This window comes from Mixophyes fleayi, chromosome 8 (genome assembly GCF_038048845.1).
Source record: "Mixophyes fleayi isolate aMixFle1 chromosome 8, aMixFle1.hap1, whole genome shotgun sequence".
Lineage (NCBI taxonomy): Eukaryota > Metazoa > Chordata > Amphibia > Anura > Limnodynastidae > Mixophyes > Mixophyes fleayi.
In genome coordinates this window covers 116,695,668-116,720,095 of record NC_134409.1, presented here as the reverse complement: position 1 = coordinate 116,720,095, position 24,428 = coordinate 116,695,668, and the positions used below count along the sequence as shown (strand labels likewise).

Below are 24,428 nucleotides of genomic sequence, written 5' to 3'. Positions count from 1 at the left end.
ATCAATCAAGGTGTATATTAAAAAAAGCATGCATCAGGCAAACTAAATGAATACAGATATCATAATAAAATCGGAATTGCAGGATGGTATATACAAGCGTGTCGAGAAATCATAGCATATCTGCAAATATTACACACAAGTAAAAAGGATGACAGTAAATGCTCAATAAACAATGCGAATAGAGTCCCATAAACTGGTGTATAAATAGTGTGCATCGGGGTCCAAATGGATCCAGGAAAATGTCTACAATAGGATACAAAGATCCGAATGAACACTATATATTGTGCTGGATCTACAGGTTGGGACACTGTAAAGAATTCTGTGGAGATTGTATAATGTGAAGCAACAGTAGTGGTAACGCTATATGTGTGATCAGGGAAAAATGAGTTCATACACATGGTACCAGTGAAAGTGCATTGTAAATACCAGGAGTTGTTATCTAAATCCGTAAAGAATGCCCAGAATAATCCTGGATGTCTAGTATCCCTGACGAAGCCCCGTGTGGGCGAAACGCGTTGGGTCTACCACCATATCGAGTACAAGCTCATGAGCCCAACACTCATTCATTTTCCTCTATACCAATTATCACGGCGGCTCTGTGCATGCGCACGGACTTCGGCAACACTCACAGACGTAGATACACATCTGCCAAGAGAGGAAGGGCGGTGGGCTGGTAACTCCCCTCCGTGCTAACACAGGACCCGGGACAGCTGTTCTCTACAGACGTGGAGCCCTGACCACCAGACCAGGAGCTCCCTGGACATTTTCTCTGGATCTAGGTTAGTACACTCTGTTCTTCCTAAAGAACTCTCTCATCGGTAAACATCGTTTTTGGTACCATGTGTATGAACTCATTTCCTCCTGATCACACATAGCGATACCATTACAGTCGTCCTTGTGGAGCTCTGAATACCGAACCAGGATTATTCTGGGCATTCTTTCCAGGATTTAGATAACAACTCCTGGTATTTACAATGCACTTTCACTGGTACCATGTGTATGAACTCATTTTTCCATGATCACACATAGCGTTACCACTACTGTTGCTTCACATTATACAATCTCCACGGAATTCTTTACAGTGTCCCAACCTGTGGATCCAGCACATTATATAGTGTTCATTTGGATCTTTGTATCCTATTGTAGACATTTTCCTGGATCCATTTGGACCCCGGTGCACACACTATTTATACACCAGTTTATGGGACTCTATTCGCATTGTTTATTGAGCATTTACTGCCATCCTTTTTACTTGTGTGTAATATTTGCAGATATGCTATGATTTCTCGACACGCTTGTATATACCATCCTGCAATTCCGATTTTATTATGATATCTGTACTCATTTCGTTTGCCTGATGCATGCTTTTTTTTAATATACACCTTGATTGATTATCAATCTAAGTTAATAAACAACTCATTGGCTTACAGCCACTCTTTAATACCACAGATCTCTCTTTCATTTACACATTACCACTTTAGCGCCTGGGAACCTACCTATAATATTAGAACGGCCTAACGCCTTCGGGATCAAGCTCCAAAAAGCTAACCTTTTTTGAGCTTGATAAATTGGTCTGTTAGTTAGCCTAATGCAGGAAGTATCTCTGATATCTCCTGTGTTAGGCTTTTGTTAAATATAAAGGATATTAAATTATGCCTAAACCATGCAGAAACAGCCATTTCTGCATGGTTTAAGCCTCGATAAACAGGCCCCGTAAGTTTTGGTTTGAAGCTTTTTCAAAAAGAACTATTGATAATTTTATCCTTGCTGTAGACTTGCTGCTATAAAGGTAACATGCAATATGTTTTTACTAACTATAGAGGTCATGTTATCAGTTAGTTTTTGTATCTACCTTATTAGCTTTTTACTTATGCAAATTGTATTGATTTGGTCGATGAACAGATGTTTGTCTAGCATTTCTCAACTCCAATCCTTTGTAGTAAAGACTTTCTTTTAACAAGGCGATTTATCTGGAAATGGATCTTTAACTTAAAAATCACATGATACAAGTTTATTTACAATCAGTGCAATGATAGTACAACTAGCTTACCAGTTAAAAATGGTTGTAGTATAAAAGTGCAACTTTCATAGGGTAATATTGTGAAATAATTAAAACTATACTTATATTCACATCTTGTTTTTATGTGGCTTGTTCATTTTCATGCGTAATGTATCGGGTAATGAGCCCCCTATTCCTCACCTCACACGATTATTACTGAAACAGTAACATTTATTATACATAATCAAATATAAACATAAGTTCCTACTGGATATATTAAAATGAATTGGCGTATAATGATCTTTGCATATCTGAATAGATCTTTCCTCTAAATCAGCTTGAGGGTTGTATATGGTTTTGTGTTGACTACAGTCCATGGGTTCTTACTCTTTTAACCTGATATTGTAGTACAGAATATAAAATCGATTTCTAGACCTGAGATGCATTCATGCAAGTTTAGATCTTAGATAGGTTTGATTAAAAAGTTATAATGTCGAGGATTTCTTTAAAAGATTCGAACCTTCTTCACACAAACTTCACGCTAGGTGATCAGGTTACAGTGAAGAAAATAAATCTATCAATCAAATGGAGGTGCTTACTGATCTGTTAAAGTAACACTAACCCCCCTTTTTCAAGTAAGGCTGTTCTTGTCTACAAATGATCAGTAAAACATATACTTAGGTATTTTGTATATAAAGAATGCACCTCAAAATATTTGTAGTTACATATGAATATAAAGCAACAGAAATGCAAGAGAGAATCGTACACACATTTAAAAAATCTTAAAGGACCATTAAACACCCGCATTGAAATTGTCAGATATTAGGTGTGTATGTTAGGGAATTTAGACTGTAAGCTCCAATGGGGCAGGGACTGATGTGAATGAGTTCTCTGTACAGCGCTGCGGAATCAGTGGCGCTATATAAATAAATGATGATGATGATGATATAAGCCATGAAGGTAAAATGCATTGACCAGTATTATCCTGACAGTAAATTGTTACCACCCACCATATAGTTGCAGACCCTCCCACATTTTTAGGACAGTATCCTAATTGGATCTCAGAGACCAAAAGGTTAAGACTGCAGTCATTTGAGCTGCTGTGACATCACCAGCTCTGCCTCTCTGTGTAAATCCACCATTCCGCATAGTGCATTGCAGCAGAGGAATTATGCAAACATGTCAGGCACTCTGTCTCCTATGTTAGAGGAGTTCCACACCCACTTAGCATGGCAACCTACTGCAGGGCGGGATTCGAGAGCTTGGTGGATAATCACCTCAGAAATGCACAGCCTATGGATGAAATAGTGTCTCTTTTGCTGAACTCAGTTGTACATTTGAGTAAAGTGCTTTCAAATGTTATATTTTATACAGTGATAATATGTTTTGCTATGTCTTGTTCCTGCGCTGACAATTTAGTTTTATTGAGCACTTCAGTCTGGCTACCATTTGTATTGCTTTGTTATATTAGGGAGCTTTTTTTTGAAGTTACCCACATTAATTCATAATAATTGGCAGTAAAACAGTAAAAAGTGACTGACTGATTCTAATAATCGCTTGTGATGCAATGAGATTACCTTGTGCAATATAAATGAAAAGTTTTTTCAGTCCATCTCTGAGCTTCTGGTTGTCCTTTTATTGGCTGTGTGAGGCCTCTCCTTTCAAACCAATAAAAAGTTAGATTGTCAAATCCCAGTTAGTTTGTGTAAAGTTAGGGATGGTTCCTTTATCTGCTAGGTGGTGATGATTAATCCCTAAACTGGGGTAATGGCTGTGATGACCTGGAGGTAAAAGTGATAAAATTGAGATGAAGTTGATAGTAAAGTGGTAGTAAACTTGAGGTAATATGGAGTTAAATGTGGTAATAAACTGTCGATTAACAGGGCTATAAACTATAGGTAAAGGTAATGATAAACGTTTGCCTGCACTTTTCCCTCCAGCTTATCACCATCACTTTAACCACTCCAGTTTATCACCACTTTTACCTCCAATTTAAAATTAAGGTTGAACCATGAATGAACAGGCCCAAAAACATAAGAGAACCATGAACAAGTTTGAGGATGTCAAACCGGCCTGAATTCATCTAACAAATCCCTTGAATCTGTCCTCTATACCAGTGGTTCCCAAACTGTTGCAGTTCGCGGCACCGTTAGAGTCTCCATAATTTTTTCAAGGCACCCCTCCAAAATAATTACTGAGCAGTCCTGTTTTAGAAGTAGGTGGGTCAAAAAAATGTAATAAGTATTTAGGTCAGGACAGAAATACTTATTTAGTTGTATGCAAAAATGCCCCCTCTGCATCCAGACATGCTGCCCCCTCTCACGCTGCCCCCTCTGCCCTCTCACACTGCCCCCTTTCACGCTGTCCCCCTGCTCTGCCCTCTCTCACGCTGCCCCCTCCTCTGGCCTCTGTCACGCTGTTCCCCTCCTCTGCCCTCTGTCACGCTGCCCTCTCCTCTGGCCTCCACTTAAGATTTGAACACTATTCAATTCCACAATAGTTATTGAATAACTTCGCAACAGTGAGGTATACCCGTAAAAGAGGTGAATTGATTATATGATTCTAATATCCTACTCTTAGATGTCCTCTTCTGTCAAGAACGACCCCATGCCACGGGAAAGCCAGAAAAAAACAAAACAAATCATAAACTTACCAATCCGCGCGGCGCCGGGACCCAGCATCCTCCTCTCTCACGCAGCGACAAGCTGCGTGAGAGAGGAGGATGCTGGGTCCCGGCGCCGCGCGGATTGGTAAGTTTATGATTTGTTTTGTTTTTTTCTGGCCTTCCCGCAGCACCCCTGTGACAGCGCCGCGGCACCCTTAGGAGCCGCGGCGCACACTTTGGGAACCGCTGCTCTATACCATTGGGAACACACACTGTATAGTTTAAGAATGATTTGTGGCCTAGAAGGAGAGGCTCCTAATGGACACTCTTTTTCCAGTGCTTGTCATTCACGTTTGTAATAGCCCAGTTTGAGTGTGTTATGAAGCCAAAGCTATTCTGATTTCACAAATGTTACTATACCATGCACAGGAGAACTACATAATGTAGGATGATTTTTGGGGACTTGGTATGTGTGAAGCATTTAATTTTAATTTAATTTGAAATAAAGTAAATGTACAGTTACTTATTTCTACCATGCCTCAGCTATATTCCTAAAATAACATCTGCAATATACTGCATCCAATGTGCAAATTGCTTGTTTCAGAACTTCTAAACTAATCTGGACAATGAGCATTACTCTTCTTCCCCCAAATACCAGCAAATGCTCACCGTACCTCTGTACTGTGAATGCACTGTGCAGTTGTCTCCTTTTCTGCTCACCAATATTGGGTGCTTTCGCATAGACAAATGGGTCTGGCAGTGGGGAGAGAACCAAACTCAACTGTGCGTCTAGCGTATCATCATCATCTATTTATATAGCGCCACTAATTCCGCAGCGCTGTACAGAGAACTCATTCACATCAGTCCTTGCCCCATTGGAGCTTACAGTCTAAATTCCCTAATATACACACATACACAGACTATGGTCTACAGCAGCCAATTAACCTACCAGTATGTTTTTTGGAGTGTGGGAGGAAACCGGAGCACCCGGAGGAAACCCACGCAAACACCGGGAGAACAAACAAACTCCACAGAGATAAGGCCATGGGCGGTAATTGAACTCATGACCCCAGCGCTGTGAGGCAGAAGTGCTAACCACTAAGCCACCGTGCTGCCCATATTTGAGCAATATATTGTATCACATATATCATATGCCTTTTTTTTTAAACAGCTTTATTTAATATTTTTCCAACATACTGAAAAGTAAAATAGAAGATACCGTTCATACGACATTGACACACATCAAAATCGTAACATCTAGTCCACCCATATGTAGATATCTTATGTTGTGGATCCTTCAGCATTTAAATTGTATTTTTATTTTCTTACTGTTTTTAATGCTGACTCTTTATTGACTGATCCCCTTAGTGTGCTTACTGTATGTTTCAGATACAAATAATGAACATGAAAATAATATATATGTATTTCTCTGCTAATGTCAGCAAAGTAATGCAGTGAATCTACTTCTCTAAGCACAACAGCATTTCCAACCTATAAATAGGCGAACAATAGACAAGACCATCTCTGAAGATATTTTTTTTTCCGTACTTTGGGCACAGGGAGGGTGAATAGAAAGAGGTGCATCAGCTAGAAACTGCATCTGGCTTCACATCTTATGAGATGTATAGAAGAGAACGGGATTTGTGCTCTGACAGGCTGTACCTGCCCTATGACAGTTCTATCTCTCCTGGACGGGTGATTAGGATCATTGCATGGCTATATTGAGAGGAATTTGACTTTGTTCAAGATCCAAAGCTAAATGAGAAAAATTTTGTATCTGCCTGGCAGACATGAAATTTCCCAGTTCCTCCGCTGTGCTCCTTATCACAAAAACCCAGGCTGGTATCATTGTGATTTGAAACACTGGTTGTCTAGGTTTAAAAGTACAGCGCATTCTCACATTACGTGTTAAGTTGCTAATCCGCGTGTTCAACGTCGCTGATGATCTGTGAATTTATGGAAACTCAGTTGCCACTTGAGCTTCTTTTGTGGGTTTTCGGTGTAATTATTACTGGGAGACTAATGGTTGCAATTTTATAGAAAGAAAATGATTGAAAATTCCTTCACCGTAAAAATGCCTGTTTTCAGCAGAAACTAGCAAAGCAGAAAATTGATACAATTTATTTATTTTTCTTTTTTTCAAGAAATGAATTTACTGGTGCTTGGCAGCCATAACTGAATTGAGCCATGATTAAAGTGTTTGTTTTTTTCTAAGCATACTACTCTTGCAGCGTTTACAGAGTAATAGTCAAATGTAATATAATACCGCAATAATGTTTATTCACATAATTTGAGTTGTTTGTAACTGGTTAGAATCCTCTTTTACCTTTATTCCTCCTTGAATTATAATGTAGCCACCGGTTTATTCACTGCGGTGGCAGCCATTTTGTGGGCTCAACCAATCTTTATGAGAGTGCAGCCTATCACTTCACACGTTGTGGCTACCCCCTTGCATGAGGCTCCCTGTCAACCAATAGACCGCTTGGCTGTTGGTTCCGCCCATTGAATGCCTTCCACCAATGACTGAAGCCAACATGTACTCTTTTGGAATCTTTAGAATGAGATGTCAGCAAAGAAGGGTGAGACAAATAAAGTTAATATTAGAAAGGTTTCTACAGCAACCGAGAAGTATAACACATGTAGCGTGAGATGTAACTATTACTATTTACAGATATGTTACTTTACTTTGTCAGGAACTGTACTTCATTGTGACAGGTCCATTATAATAATTGTTGTGTAGCATTTTATTACAAAAATGTCTGTCACCCTATTTTTTTACAGCCTTACTTAAATAGATCAGAGGACTAAAATAAAGTCTTTCAGTATGGAAATTAAGATGCCGTCGTGTCACCTAGGTTCTTATTTTTTGTCATATTTTAATGATTTGTGAGGGAAATAAATTGAAACCTTGCTTTTCTCCCAAATGAACTGTCAAAAGTAAATAACAGAGCTGGCGACAGTACATTTATTAGGTTAGTTTTATAAGGAGATCCTCCTGTCTAGCTGTGCTTTGTCTTCTACTAATTTCAGTCGCAGCCATTCATTTATGTATGTCGTCGCCGCATTTTAAATGTTTGTAATGAAATAGTGTGATGTAAGGGAAATGTATTTTTTTTATTGAGTACATATGGACTGACAGATGAACAGCTGAGCACTATAGGTGTTTCCTGCAATTAAAAAAACACACTGGCTCTCTTTAGTCTCATTGCGTTTCTATGTTAACACGTTGTGTTGCCCTATTGACCTTCATGTAGTCTATATATCATCATCGGTGCACAGGCCTTCCAGGGTATTAACAATGGGCCTGATGAGGCTGCAGCCCCAGGCCTCTCCACAGAAATAGGCCCAGGCCAGCCAGGAGTAAATTGTTTTTTTTGTGAGGGCACCTACACTGTCTATTGTATGTACCTATAGAGCAGAGGTGTCCAAGTTCAGTCCTCAAGGGCCACCAACAGGTCATGTTTTCAGGATTTCTGTCAGTAGAAACAGGTAGGATAATTACTGACCCAGCAAAACAGATTAACTCACCTGTGCATGATTAAAGAAATCTTAAACACATGACCTGTTGGTAGCCCTGGAGGACTGAACTTGGGCACCTCTGCTATAGAGGATCAATATATATATATACAATAGACAGTGTATTCAAGTTTATTTCTTTAAATTTATTTTTCTTTAGTTTTTAGCACCCTGTACTTTCTTCAATCTTAAAAACCTGAAAATGTGCATTTTTCATGTATGTTTCTGTTAAACACTTTTTAAATAGAAATAATCAACCATTGTTTGTATTTTTGTCTTCAATGGTCAATAAAATAACATACCTTTACCTCTCAACTGTCCTGATTCCATCAGGATAGTCCTGATTTTAGGGGAATATCCTGATTAGCCAGGAGCTTGTACCGGCATGAGGGACAGCTGGGACGTATTTCCACTCTTCACATTACATACAAGATGTGTGAACCAGTTAGTGGTGCACTCTTTATATAAGGAAGGATGGGAGGGAGATGTAAGTGACTGGAGGGAATTGCAAGCTATGCCCTCCATGGTGCTGGCCAAGCGCACACATCACTGGCCACACCTCCGGTGGGACGGCACTTCCTACAATAGGTCCTTTACAATTTTCAGCCCCAGGCCCATGTGGCCCATAATCTGGCCCTGAGGCCTTACTAGCCTTCAACTAACCTTGCCGACAGGCTTTTTGAAGGTGTAGGAGTGGAGTGGTCCGTGATTTGTGATATTTTCTCTATATTCAGCATGGCAGAACAGCACCATATCCGCTGAAAAGAAGATACAGGCGTAGTGCATCTGCCATTCCTATAGAGTTTACCGAAGCCGCTCTCTATTGGTTAGTTCATGATAGGCCTCCTGCCTTGACAGTCCGCTTGAAAAGGAGAGACACCATTTTCAATGTGTTTTATTTTTCTCTTCCCTTTGGATTAAAGGCCTGAAGAAGAAAGCAGATCACCATGGATTTAGGTGAACAATAAATTGGTTGAAAAGGGATGGTGGTAGTTTTTAGTTAATTAAATATTTTTTCTTAACAATGTTGTCCCATCAGGCCCTGGATGCTAGGGCATGCTGGTCCTTGTGGTTTTACAAATGTCAGCTTGCTCTGGGCATGCTGGCACTTGTAGTGGCTGCCAGGACTTGTTGGGATCGGTAGTACCACATACAAAAAATTATTATTTTTTTATACATTTTTACTAATTTACACTATTACCCCAGCACCCACAGGCAGGTGCCCAGATTTCTAGTGTTGGCACGATTTCCCTAGGAAATTCAGCCTGTCATAGGTGTTGGTTGTGGCTATTGCCAGGGATTCATGCTGTTTGTCCTCACACAACCAGCCCAGGTTTTGAGTGCTGGTGTGCTTGGATCATTCTGGAGGGGTGGTTGTCATACCGTTTTTTATTTATTACAAATTTTCTTACATTGCCTAGGTGCATGTTATTTTATTCCCTCAGATAGATAGAATTCGGGCTCTGGGCCTCAAAGTGTGCTTCACAGTACAAAGCAGCATGTAGGATCTTTATTCCCACACATAGGGCCTGAGTCATTAAGTAGAGCAAAGCATACAAAAGGAGTAACTTTGCATCTGGGCAAAACCATGTTGCATTGGAGGGGGGAGGTAAATTTAAAATGTGGGGACAGATTTATAGTTGGGGTAGAACATTAAATTTCAGTGTAAAAATAAAGCGATCAAGTATTTGTGTGCTATATGAAAAAAAACAGCCAGTATTAAGTTATGTGCAAAATAATAAACTAATTTGCACCACCCCTTGCATTGTAACATGGTTTGTCCATGAGAAAATGTACTCCTTTTTGTCGCTTTCCTCTCTTAATGACTCAGGCCCATAAACTTTATTCTCTGAAGCCTTCTTTCTGTCTCGTGGACTTGCATATGAACTCTTTTATACAGATCATGGACATGGGCAGGATGGACTGGGGGGCAGGGGGACATCTTCCCACCAGGCTGGTCCCATACTGGGCTACCTTGGACTGGGCCACTTGCATCTTTTTTTCCTTTAAAAACTTCCTAATAGGCTGCTGAGTCGCGTCTTGCCCCCGGAGCTAAAATTTGCCAGCCATCCCGGGTCATGGATTCTGCGATAACTTTTAATATCCATATAATATGAACTGAAAGCCAGGGACAGAACTATAACCGTTGCAGGAAGTGTGCTGGCTATGGGGCCCAGAAGTGAGATGGGCTGATCTATACTAGTTAATTTTCTACACTGGCCCCCGCTCTGCTCTTTGGAGCATTGTTTTAATAGCTATTATATACTTTTGATGATAGGTCGTAGTCATCATCCGGAAGACTCCTAAACTTCTAGGAGTTCTCCCAGACTCCCGGGAGAGCAGTGCAACTTCTTGCATCCTGCCCACTTCCCTAGTGTCGTGAGTGGAGGTGGGGCTTAATGACGCGATTCCACTCGAATTGTATCATCCCCCATTGTATTATTGATTCTTTAATAATCACCACGTGCAGTTCTCAGTTTTTCAATAAGGCAAGGTGTTCCCAAATAATCCTCACTCCTTTATATGTGATGTGACGAGACTTGAAAATTGAGTAAAAGTCTGAAGATAAATTTGGTGTTTTCAAACCCTCTGTGATTGCACTCATGTTACTAAACTATTTTAGCATTTTATTTGCACAGAACAATGATCCTTAATTCTTTAGACAGAAAGCAAGGAGATCACACCATCCATTGGCCCCTTTGTGATTGCACTCAGGGTATGAAAACTTTTTATATTCACTCTTCACATGGAAAAAAGAGAGACGGGGGGGGGGTCCTTTTAATAATAACGAATGCAATAAGACAACTCTGCACTTACATAAAATAAAATAACACATATGGAAAACACATGCATAAATCAACAATGTCCACCTTTATGGCTCTGTCAGTTCCTTCTACCAGAAATTGTGAAAATTAAGGTTAATTGGTAATGTCTTTGCCACTGGTCCTGGGTGTTACTCTCTTCTTCCTCTCCTGATGATTGTCAAAAGTGGAATTTGACTGGACTCCCATACAACATGTCTAAATATGGGACTGGTTGACTTAAAATAAAGGAGACCTCTTTGCTGCTTTCAACACTGTTCACTGTTCACCATCTCCTCTGCACACCCTTCACACCATTGGCTTTTATGACAGAGTTTTGTTCTGGTTCACTTACTACCTATCGAATCGTTCTTCCAGGGTCACTACCCCTTCCTTTCCACTCCTTCAATATATTTGGGTCCCATAAGGTTCTGCTTTCTGACTCTGCTTTTCTCAATGTACTCCTCTTCTATTTGTGAACTAACTTGCTCATTCGACCTCCAGCACCACCTCTATACTGACAACACCCAAATATACCTCTACTCCTCTGAGCTCTCCTTTTCTGTAGTGTGACAAACTGTCTTTGCTACTTCCACATGTATGTTAAAATGTTACCTAAAGCTCAACTTGTCCAACACAGAACTTATCATCTTCTCTCCTTCCAGTCACCATTTGCCCTCAAATCTCCCTCTCTGTCAACACCACCACAATGTCCTCACAAGCCCACTACCCTGGTGTTAAACTTTTCTCCGCACTCTGCTTTATTCCTCACATCCAGCCTCATCCTGTCCTGTCGCCTCCACCTTCGAAATATTGCCAGAATACACCTATTTCTTACCCAAGATACAACCAATACTCTTATCAATTGTCTCAGGATCTTCCGCTTCGACCACTGCAACCTCCTGCTACCTGGCATTCCCCTTACCCATCAATCCGTATTAAATACCTCGGCATGACTAATCTTCCTCTTTCACAGCTACAGATTGACTGCACCACTATGTAAATCCCTACATTGGTTTCTCATGCCTTCAGAATCTGATTCAAATTACTCATCCTCACCTTTAAAGCCTTCAACAGAGCCATCCCTTCATACAACTCAAATCTCATCTGAAAATGCTCTCCATCATGTCCTCTTAGATCTACCTCTGACCTGTCCTCTCTAATAACCACCTCACACCCGCCTAAAAAAACTTCTCCCTTCCACTTATGGAATCCTCTATCCAGACTAACCTTCAAATCTTTAAACGCTCTCTGAAATCTCCTCTAATCTCACCTATACTCTGGTACACCCTCACAACTGTCCCAGTCTCCACTCTTGCTCCTCTCATCTGTGTCCCATTACCACTATAGTGTAAGCTCTCACATGAGCAGGGCCTTCCTACCCTTTGTTTTCATATCTGCAAATATTTTTTTGCTAGCTTATATGTCCCTATTTTATGTATGCCATGTATTCCCCATTCCCGGAGGTGCGGAGCACTGTGGAGTTATATAAATCAATGACAATAATAGTAAGAGGATAGTCTAAATGTTATTATAGGCATTTTCAGACAAGGTTTTTACTTTGGCTGATATGCGCATCTCATTTGCATTTCCAAAATCTGAAAATATTGTGCAAAGCATCTGTTCAGATAGGCCAATAGAGAGAGTAATAGGGCTATTCGTCTGTTTCATCTGTTTATGTACTGTGCTGTAAAAGGGAGCAATAGAGCATTAATTAATTAGCATTAATTAATTAACGCCTACATTTTTTATCTTTATAATTGACCAACAATATTTAGAGGAGCATGCTGTTGCCCACCCAAACCTGCTGTTGTTACTGCTGTACATGGAAAGCTTTAAGTCTGTCTCCACAGATGCAGTTGAGAATGAGCACTTAAGAACCCATTAAATGTTTTTTATGTTTTTCACACATTAAAGCAGCAATCCCATTAAAGTAGTATTTTTTTTTTTTTAACGCAAATCACTGTGGCAGGCTATAAGAAAATTTTTGATATTTACCATGTTACATTTTTTTTTTCTTTCAAGCTGCTGATAATAATTTATGATTCTGGGCTTCCATGGCACCCACAGTCACATGGCACATGGTTTAGTGAGCAGAGAGGCTTTGGAATGTTCCTCTGATCTCTGTGTGCACTCTGACATCCCCCCTGCCCTGCCATCACATGACATGTTGAGAGCATGTGTCTGTGTAGCAGACTGACTGTATCTGGCAGACATTTTTATTTGCCCTTCAGTTAGATTTTGAAAATGAGATAATGATAAGTAGGAGGATAGCTAAGGTGCGGGTTACATTGACTTGCTATTTAAAGAATAAAATATACGTGGGATTTCTGATTTTATGCATACATCAAAATGCCTTGCAGTTATATCTTGTTTTACACAACATTTTAAACATTTGGTAGTTATTGAGTTAGCAGAGGGTAGGGTGTCTCTTTGGAAAAATAATAAATGCACACAAAAATAAAATTTGATCAGCCAAGCAGTAATTGTGTTTTGTATTCCATTGTATAACACTTTAAAAACGAGTGATATAATTTTAACAGATACTTGCCAGCATTTTTACTGTCCCCTCTGGGAGATACAGAGGTGCTTTGAAGCACCTCTGGTATAAGGTTGGAGTGCCGTGAATCGCACCATTTTGGCCCCACCCCTAAGATATAATGCCATTGTCGTGTCATTTTGCTGCGGAGGGCTAAGCCAAAATGACACGAATCGCATCATGGGGCCCCCATCTCGCCTACTACACTATTAAGTGGGCAAGATGCAGGAGAATTGCCTTCTCTCCAGGGAGTTCAGGAGACCTACCTGGAATTTGGGAGTGTCCCTGATATTCCTGGCCAGTTGGCCAGTATGTGTAAACAAACGTATCTGGCGAGTGCAATAGCTTTCAAATGCAGTTGGTGTATTAAAATAGCTATATTCCCATAACCTCATAACCCATTTCATAATATCTAGCTTCAGTTACTTATTAAAGAGCAGACATCTTGTTGACACCCTTAGTAAGCACATGACAATTCAGTACTACTTATCTGAGATTTAGAGATATATTTTTATTTACTAAACTGCGGGTTTGAAAAAGTGGAGATGTTGCCTATAGCAACCAATCAGATTCTAGTCATCATTTATTTAGTACATTCTACAAAATGACAGCTAGAATCTAATTGGTTGGTATAGGCAACATCTTCACTTTTTGCAAACCTGCAGTTTAGTAATTTATATCCCTTAATGTTCATGTGTGTTGTTTGTGCAGTTTCATAGCATTTATATATTGTAGATAGGATAGCAATTTCAATGCTGGTTGACAATAAATGCATGTAATAGTGGTGCACTTAAAGCTGTGTTCAGTACTTAAAGCAATGTTAATTTCTGAAAGCCGTTTTATGTCAGGGAATGAGGTATAATGTCATGTCAAATATTCTAAAAGTCCTGTTGTATCTTTTGCTTTTTACTATAGAGGAATTTGCATATTTAAGTGCGGCTGACAAGTCAAAAAATGGTATGCACAGAGCAGATGCTGTTTGTTTCCTTTTATTAATATCATGTGCCAGTGTGTACAGGCAAGGGCATGTATAATAGCTTTAAGATAGCGGCTTTTGCAGGGGGAGAAACATTTTGCTGCTTGTGGTGTGAGTACCTGGGCAGATCCTGGACTACACACAGTAACCTCTCCTTGTGCTACATACTGATGCAAAAGTGAGGTTCCTTGTTACGTGATGAAATATTTGAGAATTTAATGAGGGTTGGCTTAGTGGGGGGCCGCGGAAGCTTTCTTTAACATGGCAAAGAAATGCCGGCAAAGTGTCATTGACCGTTGTTGTAAATGGAATCTCTATTACAGCATTATTATTATTATTATCATTTATTTGTTAGGCGCCACAAGGTTTCCGCAGCGCCGTACACATTACAAACAGTTGACTATACAGGGTGAAACAGTACAGAACAATAAACAAAAATACCAATACTTCAGAAACTCCACGCAGGCTAGTACAATAAGCACGGAGTAGAAGAACAGGTGAGGAGACAGGAGGGAAGACGGCCCTGCTCATGTGAGCTTACATCCAAAGGGAGGGTAGACAGAACAGGCACAAGGGGAGCCAGAAGAGGCAAGGGGGAGAGAAGGGAGAGCGAGTGGAGGAGGTGAGGTGGTTAAGTAGATGGTTGGTAGGCTTTGCGGAAGTACAAGAGCCCTTTTTTACAGCAAAGCACATTATAGGCACACAAATGTTCTACAGGTACACTTTATTGTTCTTATTACATTGGTGAAATGAAGGTTAAAGCATTAAAATGTACAAACCTGGCACATGAAATGTAAACATAAATAAGGCGCAGATGAAAAGTATATAAAACTAAATAGGAAAATTAACAATTAATTGGTGTTCAAAACAAATGTAGCCGGTTCTTTGTAATTGCTGGCATGCATAGTCTTATGATGGACCGCAGTCCCACGAATGCACGTCGGATCTGAAAGCCCGAACTTGAGCTTCCAATTACTGATCTATACATTAAAAAAGAAAATTAGAAAATAAAAATAACTTTATTAAAAAAAACAGGAATAAATGCTTATTTTACTAATAAATCATTTATTGCATAGCTGACCTTTTGGCTATCGCCATCCTGAAATGCGATAGTAGGACAGTGGTGGTACATGTACTTTGGATGGGAAAGGGGGGGGGGGGTGTCTCTCAGAAATGCGGGTGTCTCCCGAACATTCCGGGAGAGTAGGCATCTATGTGTTAAAGAAAAGCAGCCAATGAATCTCTAGAGACTGAAGTGTCTTTTACATTTCTGTCTCCATTACTGAAGTCATGTTGTCTTACCTGTCAGTCTTTGATTAAATTTTGGTCTCCATGAAAATGGCCACCTGCATAGGCATCAATACATGGACATAGGACACAGTTTCTGAACTATGTCATCATGCCACAGATGGTGAAGTCAACCACGTCTTGTACCAGCTCAGCATCAGAGAGAATGCCAGACTCTTCAGGGAGTGAGGGAGATCACCCCTATTTCATGGAGTCTCCCTGACATTCAGGGAGAGTTGGCAAGTATGCTATATACATTTGCCCCCGTAAACATTTGAATACAGGCCGAACAGTATGTAGCAAATATGTATATAGCAAGTAGCATTTACAGGGGTATAAAACTAAACAGAACCACAATATAAGATAGCACTGAATTTGAGATTTACCATCTAGAGCTTACAATAAAGAGGGAAGGGAAATTAAAGAACAATTAAAATTCCCTGTTGTCTAATAGTCTTTTATTAATTGGTGAAATAATTTAAAACACCCGTCATAATAAATAATGTTTCATATGAAGGAATATGAATTGCTTTTGGTATCCTAGAGGTATCACTAGAAGAAAAAATATTAGAACTTGTTGTTTCTTAAAGGGAAGTATTTAGAACTAGGGCCTAATTCCACTTTATTTTATAACGTTAATTTGCTCAATGAAATATATTTTTCGTCAGGCTTATATTTATACATGTGGAAACCACATTGCTGCCTTTAAAGTATGAAAAAAATTATCTAGTTGGCTATCTTAAAACAGAATGCATTAAAAAGATGATAGACATCATCTTTATTTTGAAACTGCTCGAATGTCTGGTGATTCAGACTACTAATTAGATAGAGGCACTGCTGATGTCAGACAGTAAATGCCAGAAGAAAGGGAAGAAAAAGTTTAAAGGTAGATATTTAGAAAATTAAGTATTTTCTGGAACAACGAGCAATGCAATATAACGTGTAAGTAGGTAATGGACATCAAAGGGTTGAGATGTTCAAGTTTTTCTGTTGAGAAGGTGGAGGAACGAAGTATCTAACGATTTTTAAACTTGGAGGTATATTTACTAAACTGCGGATCTGAAAAAGTGGAGATGTTGCCTATAGCAACCAATCAGACTCTAGCTGTCATTTTGTAGAATGCACTAAATAAATGATAGCTAGAATCTCATTGGTTGCTATAGACAACATCTCCAATTTTTCAAACCCACAGTTTAGTAAATATTCCCCTTGATGTTTTTCTGCAATTGTTTATCTGGGTGGAGTTATTTAATTCCCCTCCTTAGTTGCAAGGTAGAGTTTGTTCTAAAACTGGGTCAGAAGCTATTATCAATGCTCCACCTCTTCTTGGAAGCTTTTGGCATTGATAGTCTGCGCAGTTAACTTTCACTACGCTCAATAACTTGTTCTACTATGGACTATATTTATGACTAACTCCATCCTTACATAAGATAAAATAAAAAACAAATACCTTCCACGCTCTGTTTGCTGTATTTCTGATGGGTCTGATGGTCCCACACCACACTCCACTTTCAACTTGACCTGTTTGCAAAAAGCCAAGCAGGTGTTGATGCCCTTTCCACAATAACTTACCTGTCAGGTGAACGGGAAGGTGAATCATGATGCCCTTCCCAGGTGAATGGGAAGCTCATAAGAGAGAGAAATCAGCAGCTGATTGGTTGGGTTGAAACAGATAGAGGACCTCATTTAGAGTCGGACGCAAAGTCCGTTTAAGAAGTGTAGGAGTGGGAGTGTGCTGCAGCTTGGTAGGGTATTACAAGTGGCAAGCAACCCAAGTTGCGTTCCACTCTTAATACCCTATCGAGCTGTGAGCAGTTCCTGCAGCTAGCTAAAACTTGCGCCACCGAATTCCTGCCGCACAGCTTTAGCCCTGTTTTGACGTGTGTTGCGTCTGTGCCTCACTGCAACTAGGATGTATTTGCATGGTCACGTCTTCATAGTTCCACGTTCCTCCCATTCTCTCGTAGTCGCAAGCTGTCGCAAGTGTTAATTGCGTCAAAGATGCAGGCGGATATGGTGCTTTCTGCACATGCGTGGTAGTGTTTTTTGGTTAGATGCGCCTAAAACAGACTTTGCGTCCGACTTTAAATGAGGTCCAGAGTGCGCAGTGGAGTGCAGTGCTGGGGCGTTAGAGTGAGCAGGGACCCTAGTGGATATGACAGTATTTTGTTTTTATACATTAAAATGTATTTTACTTAGAAGGACTAAGCTATGGAGAAGTGGCATCAGAGCAGTGATTCATCAACTGTGTTAGGCATTTTTATTTTGCTATTTGTTAAAGATTATTAATTTTCACCTATTGTAGTCACATTATGGCATAATCACGGGTGGCGCTTCTAATTAATTCTGTGACTGGCAGCGGAGCAACATGTGAATCTCCGTTCTCTATACTTATTCCGCTACCTTATGTGTCAAGTGTTCCCCACACCTCTAAGATTGTAAGCTCATTTGTGCAGAGCTTGCTTCATGTCATTGTATGTTATCTTTGTTATGATCCTCTCAATGTACATTGTTGTGTAATATGTCAGTGCTTTATAAATAAAGGATAATAATAATAATGATAATAACAATAACATAGCTACAGAAGTGATAACAGGAGTGTCTGGTTAATTTGCTTGTTGAAAGCAACTTTCTATTCTTAGCTGGTTCACATATTTCATGTAAGGCTGTAAATTCTAAATAAACTGATTACTCTATAAAGCATCCCCCCTCATTCCTTTTTTAGATTACTAACCAAAATTAAAAAAAAGGTTACATAAGAGGAAGCTGCAGATCAAATTAAGAATAGTTGGCGTATTGATCCATTTTGGATAAGGACAGACCTATGCCTATTTTGGCGGACGCCCCGATTCGTGGGCCGAAAAAGGGGTGGGGCTAAATGTGGAAGTGGGTGAGGGTTGACCAACTATGGCTGTTTGTGGGCGGAGTTTGAGCAGAACTAGCCAGCGTTTGGACAGGGCTTATTTTGTCCCACTTTCGGAATTCTGAATGTTGGAAGCTATGCATACCCCCAGCATGAAGACATGAGGACGTGAGGATCTTTCAAAGCTGATGAACTGGTGCTTTAAAGCTGATTGCAATACCTACACCCATAGAAGCCATATAAGGTGGATCTATTGTGTAGTACACACAGCTACTTCTTAGATAAGCTGCTTCTCCTGCTTCTATAAGTATGCCATTTACTTTATATGTATATTTGGTACACTTGAATACTGTACCATGAGTGCTCTCTTTTGTTCTTAACTTCATTCCTAGATCAGTCTAGTTCTGGTTGCGGATTACATTAAAAAGTAGCTGCCAAAAAATCAGCTCTCGTGACCTTACCAGCCTTTGAAAATACATGTGCTTAAATGTTAGAGGAGCATAGTGTTGTGTGCCCCAGCTCATGAAATGGTACCAAGCTGTTCTGAGTTTCGTTAAACTACTCACTGTACTTGACATGTGTGGGAAGTTCTCATTGCCCATTGATGTGTTTGTGGCTATTCTTTCATGTTCTTCTCTACACTAAAATGCAAAGATTTATTTCAGATCTTTTCACCTGTTGCTATCTTTTTAAGTTTTCTTTTTGTTCATGGTATAGAAAATAACACATAGAAATCGGTGTGCGTCTTATTCTCCTGTAGATAACACACATTCTTTGACTCTAGTGTGCATGAGCAAGGTTCCCTTCTTAATTAACTGTGAGCTCTTTCAACCATAGGGCATTCTGCATAAAAGATTGACATCCAAGATTTGGAGAGCAGACATCTTGTGTATTACATGGCTTTTCAGGAAATTGCAGGTAGGTTATCTGTTTAATAAATCATGTTCTCTTCTTTTTGTCCTCAGAGAGGAAGTTCCTGTAGAAAAAGCACAGTGTACTTCCTGTCATGATTGTGCGTTACTGTGGTACAAAACTCCTTATGTGCCTGTTATTGTCTATCCTCTTGCGCTTTTCACAAAATAGAATTTGAAACATAGAAACATAAAATTTGATGGCAGATAAGAACCGCTTGGCCCATCTAGCCTGCCCATTTGTTAACTTATGTTAACCTCAAACCCTATTTGATACTTTCATTTTTGAAGCATATCCTTATGTCTATCCCAAAAATGTTTAAATTGCTGTATTAGCCTCTACCACCTCTGATAGGAGGCTATACCACTTATCCACTACCATTTCTGTGAAGTAGGTTTTCCTCAAATTTCCTCTAAACCTGTCTTCCCGTTTCAGTGCATGTCTAATACATTTCTTCCTTTGAAGAATGTTTCCCTCCTGAACCCTTGATATATTTGAAAGTTTCTATCATGTCCCCCCGTTTCCTTCTCTGCTCCACACTATACATATTACGATCTTTTGCTTGATTTACTAAACTGCGGCTTTGAAAAAGTGGAGATGTTGCCCATAGCAACCAATCCCATTCTAGTTGTCATTTATTTAGTACATTCTACAAAATGACAGCTAGAATCTGATTGGTTGCTATAGGCAACAACTCCACTTTTTCAAACACGCAGTTTAGTAAATATACCCCTTGGTCTTTTTTTTTTAGCAAATGTTGTTGAATCATAGCTCTCAGAATTATCTTGCATCCACGTTTTGTCTAACCCTGAGTTCTTATGACTATAACCCAAGAAAACATTTTAGCAGCAGCAAAATCTGTTTTATGTTTATATGCTGTTTTGGATGTGTCTCTTATGTTATTCATAAGTTAATATATGTTATTCATAAGTATTTCTTAATCATGTGTTTTGTGACTTACAACATACCTCCCAACTGTTCTGATTTTGGCAGGATTGTCCAGATTGTAGGGCTCATGCTTGTCCCTCCGGTAGGAATGTCGGGAGGTACCTTCTGTTCTTCGCTGCCAGCGGTGAACGGGTACTGCTTGCCTGATATCTAAGGGCAGCGTTGTGCTTCATAGCACTAGGCAGCCCTCCGGAGGAGTCACCACAACCCCCCTCCTTGCCCCCTTCATGACGACGCCATACTCCCTGTCCTGATGCCATGTGCCCAAATATTGGGTTGGTATGCTATTTTTCCTATGTATTATGGTATCTGAAAAATGTCATATTATTCAGATGAGGACAACCCAATTCTGAATAAAAATATAGAAAGGGGAAATAACAACAAGAAAACAATCATAGTTTAGTGAAAGAGTCCCTTCAAATAGTCTCTGATTTTTGGGAAAATCTTTGTAGTTCCCAACAGATCCCAGGAGAGGGCAGCATGGTATATGTATTTTGGGGAAATCAACCATATAAATTTACAGATTCCACAGTGTCCCCTGGTGGGCATGGAATATTACACATTTTGTGTAGTTTGGAGGGGTTTTCAGTTTATTCAGTTTTTGAAAATTGCTGATTCCTAGCTTTCGGATAAACGTGACCAGCACAGACTTGTAATATAGCACTAGAAATTCCGGTAACGGTTGATAAACATTCTTTGTGTGAACTCTTTTAACAATGGATGGTCCACCCTTCATCTCTATTCTGTTTTTGATACAGATTGATAACAGAGATTGAAAAGGGTAGAGAACATTGCCATAGAGAGGGACATATGTCTGATAGTGAGCTGCTCACAGCCAATCATATTCTGCCCTCTATTATAACGCATGTGCCCTCCCCTATTCAAAACTCTGCTGCTGACGAAGGAGAGGAGAAATTGACATTTATGGACAGGGACGGTGTAAACCCTCTTTGAAATAGCAAGTAACAGACTTTTTTAAAATCTAGAAGCTGTATAGTCAATATAGACTCTTTATCGTGCGTCTTTTTTCTGCATGTTTCAGGGCAGACATGGATAGGCCAAATGTATTATATACAGTTTACATTTATATAACTGTAATTTGTTTGACTCAAACTTTAAGAGTTAGATTTACTAAAACTTCTAAAAAGGAAAAGGGGAGGTGTTGCCCATAGCAACCAATCAGATTCTAGCTATTATTCTATAGAATGTACTAGATAGCTAGAATCTGACTGGTTGCTATGGGCAACACCTCCACTTTTACTTTTTAGATGTTTTAGAAATTCTACCCCTAGGTTTGAGCTTTTTTAACCAGTTTGTAGCCCTGCTAGAGAAATGTTGACTTCACAAACATCATAGATTGGACGCTGGCAGGGTCCATTCTATGACGCATCAGAAAGATCAGGTCATGTTGCTTTAAGCAACCAATCAAAAAAAAAACATCATCTTTTTACTGCAGCTTAGAAAATAAAAGCTAACGTCTGATCGCTGTGGGAAACATCACCTTTTTATTGTGCACCAGGTTTAATATAAATGACCACGCATATATTTTTTTATATGCTTTTTAGACCAATCCATGGTGAATAAACACAAGTTCGATATGTATTCAGATTATAGCAGTACCACATTTTAATCACACCCTGCCAACAGCCCTTGTTTAAGTGGCTCAAGCTACTCTTTCCTATCAGCATCGATCACGATCTCAGCCGTGGCACTCTAAAGAAATGTGCTGCCTCTCCCGCAGAATAGACTTTCTCATACAGTCTATAAAATTCTTCTACTGCTGTTCCACCTTGCCAGTCCCTAAATCGATTGCCTTTTTCTTTACAGAATCCAATATAAAATACACAACTAATATAAAAAGTCATTAACAAAACTGTACCAACATACAACTCTTGACTTGTCTTAAAATACCTCCCACAGTGATCCCTCTGCTCTTCCTAAGATCTACACCGCCCATACTTGTTCGTCACATGCTCCCATTCCTAGTTGCAGGACTTTTTCCAGCACCCACTCTGTAGAATTCCCTCTATTGCACAACAAGACTGCCCTCTAGCCTCCAAACTAGGAGCGTTCCCTGATAACTAACCACTTCAGGCAAGCTTATCAATTTCCAAAATCACACTTATAACCTCACACGGCTATTGTACTCTATTGCAACCCCTTTACAAAGTTTGTGGAAATCTTACACTTATTCTCTATCCATACTCAAATAGCATACCGCCCGACCCCCAAACCAAAACTGTTTTGTGATTGGTTCATATAGTCCCCCATTTTTTCCCATTGTACTCTGGCTGGTCCATTATGCAGTTTGTAGCACTTAACCTATAGATTGTAAGCTTTCAAACAGGGCCCTTGTCCACCTTTGTCTTTGTGCTAATACCCAGTATTTTAATTTTTACTGTGTATATTCCCAATTACAGAGTGTTCCATTAGTGGTACAGCTGCCATAATTCTTCTCTCAGTCTGTGGTGATACTATGTTGTATAGGCTGGGCGCAAATAGAATCCCATGGCCATGCCGCTGTTTTAATCTGCTCAGTTTTTTCTAGGGTAAAGGCACTTCACCATTAACTGTTGTATATCGGTTATATGTGTTAGACCTAAAGAATATGAGTAACTTAAGTTCTTCCTGTTGGTCATATACTTATTTTATTATGAGTTTTATGGATGGCAAATTAACATTATTTGTTCTGTGTTTTCTTTTATTTTGTTTCTAGGTTTTTTTTTACTTGGAGGGTCTTTGTAATGGATAAAGAGCAATGACATCTCAAGCAGCTCTCTAGATGCTGAGAGAACATTAATCCTCATTTAGTATTGTTCCTAGTCCAATTTTTTTCCCCTGTCTGTTACTACAATACAGCACAGCTATGTATGGAAGTGCTCGTACAATCACTAATTTGGAAGGCAGTCCTTCCAGATCGCCTCGTTTGCCAAGATCACCTCGTTTGGGCCATAGACGAACAAGTAGTGGTGGTGGAGGAGGAGGAGGAGCAGGTAAAACACTGTCAATGGAGAATATCCAGTCTCTTAATGCAGCCTATGCAACCTCTGGACCCATGTACTTGAGTGATCATGAGGGAGTAGCGTCTACTGCATATCCAAAAGGCACCATGACTCTTGGAAGGGCTACAAATCGGGCTATCTATGGTGGTAGAGTCACAGCCATGGGAAGCAGTCCAAATATTGCTTCAGCTGGTCTGTCCCACACTGATGTCCTGTCTTATACCGACCATGTGGCCTTGAGCAACGCCTCTCATCATCATCACCATCACCATCAAGTTCCTTCTATGTTGAGACAGGTGAGAGACAGCACAATGCTTGATCTTCAGATTCAGATGAAGGATATGCAGAGGGAAAATGAGCTTCTGAGAAAAGAGCTGGATATAAAAGACAGCAAGCTGGGATCTTCTATGAACAGTATTAAAACATTCTGGAGCCCGGAACTCAAGAAAGAAAGAGTTCTACGAAAGGAGGAGGCTGCCAGGATGTCCGTTCTGAGGGAGCAAATGAGAGTGTCCCATGAAGAAAATCAGGTATTTCGCTGAGCATAGACTTCTAAAGATATCCTAAGAATCATCATTTTAGAATAGAACATTTTTTTTCTATTCCTGCTTTGGGAATCATTTAAACAATATTGACGATTTCCATGGCAGAATGATGTTATCTATGGTAATAAAAATGTATAAATATTTTTATTTTTTTTACCCTGTTATTTCCTGTAACATTTACAGATTTAAAGAAAACACATTTGTTATAAGTTGTGATACCTATCAGTTTGTAAAACGACGTTTTTTTCTAAATGGGAAGTCTTTCACTTAAATTGTGGGAAAATACACTATTGCACAGTTATTATTTATATCCTGTGTTTTTTTGCAGTGCAGTTACTTTGTCTTGTCAGCTTTTCTGTCTATTAAGAAGTTTATTATCTGTTTGTTTGTACACCCAGAAATATGTCTGCTAGTTGAAGCTACTTCATTATAGTA

The 24,428-nt window shown here is 39.6% G+C and overlaps 1 protein-coding gene across 3 annotated transcripts in view; it reads left to right on the top strand.

Annotated features, from left to right (window-relative positions):
- ERC2 (ELKS/RAB6-interacting/CAST family member 2) overlaps positions 1-24,428 on the top strand; it is an 804,554-nt gene that overhangs the window by 8,679 nt on the left and 771,447 nt on the right. For all 3 annotated transcript variants that reach the window (XM_075183253.1, XM_075183252.1, XM_075183254.1), the window contains exons 2-3: positions 19,424-19,504; positions 23,163-23,978. In XM_075183253.1, coding sequence (XP_075039354.1) covers positions 23,313-23,978 — 666 coding nt within the window. In that variant the 5' untranslated portion in view covers positions 19,424-19,504; positions 23,163-23,312. The remainder of the gene's footprint in view (positions 1-19,423; positions 19,505-23,162; positions 23,979-24,428) is intronic.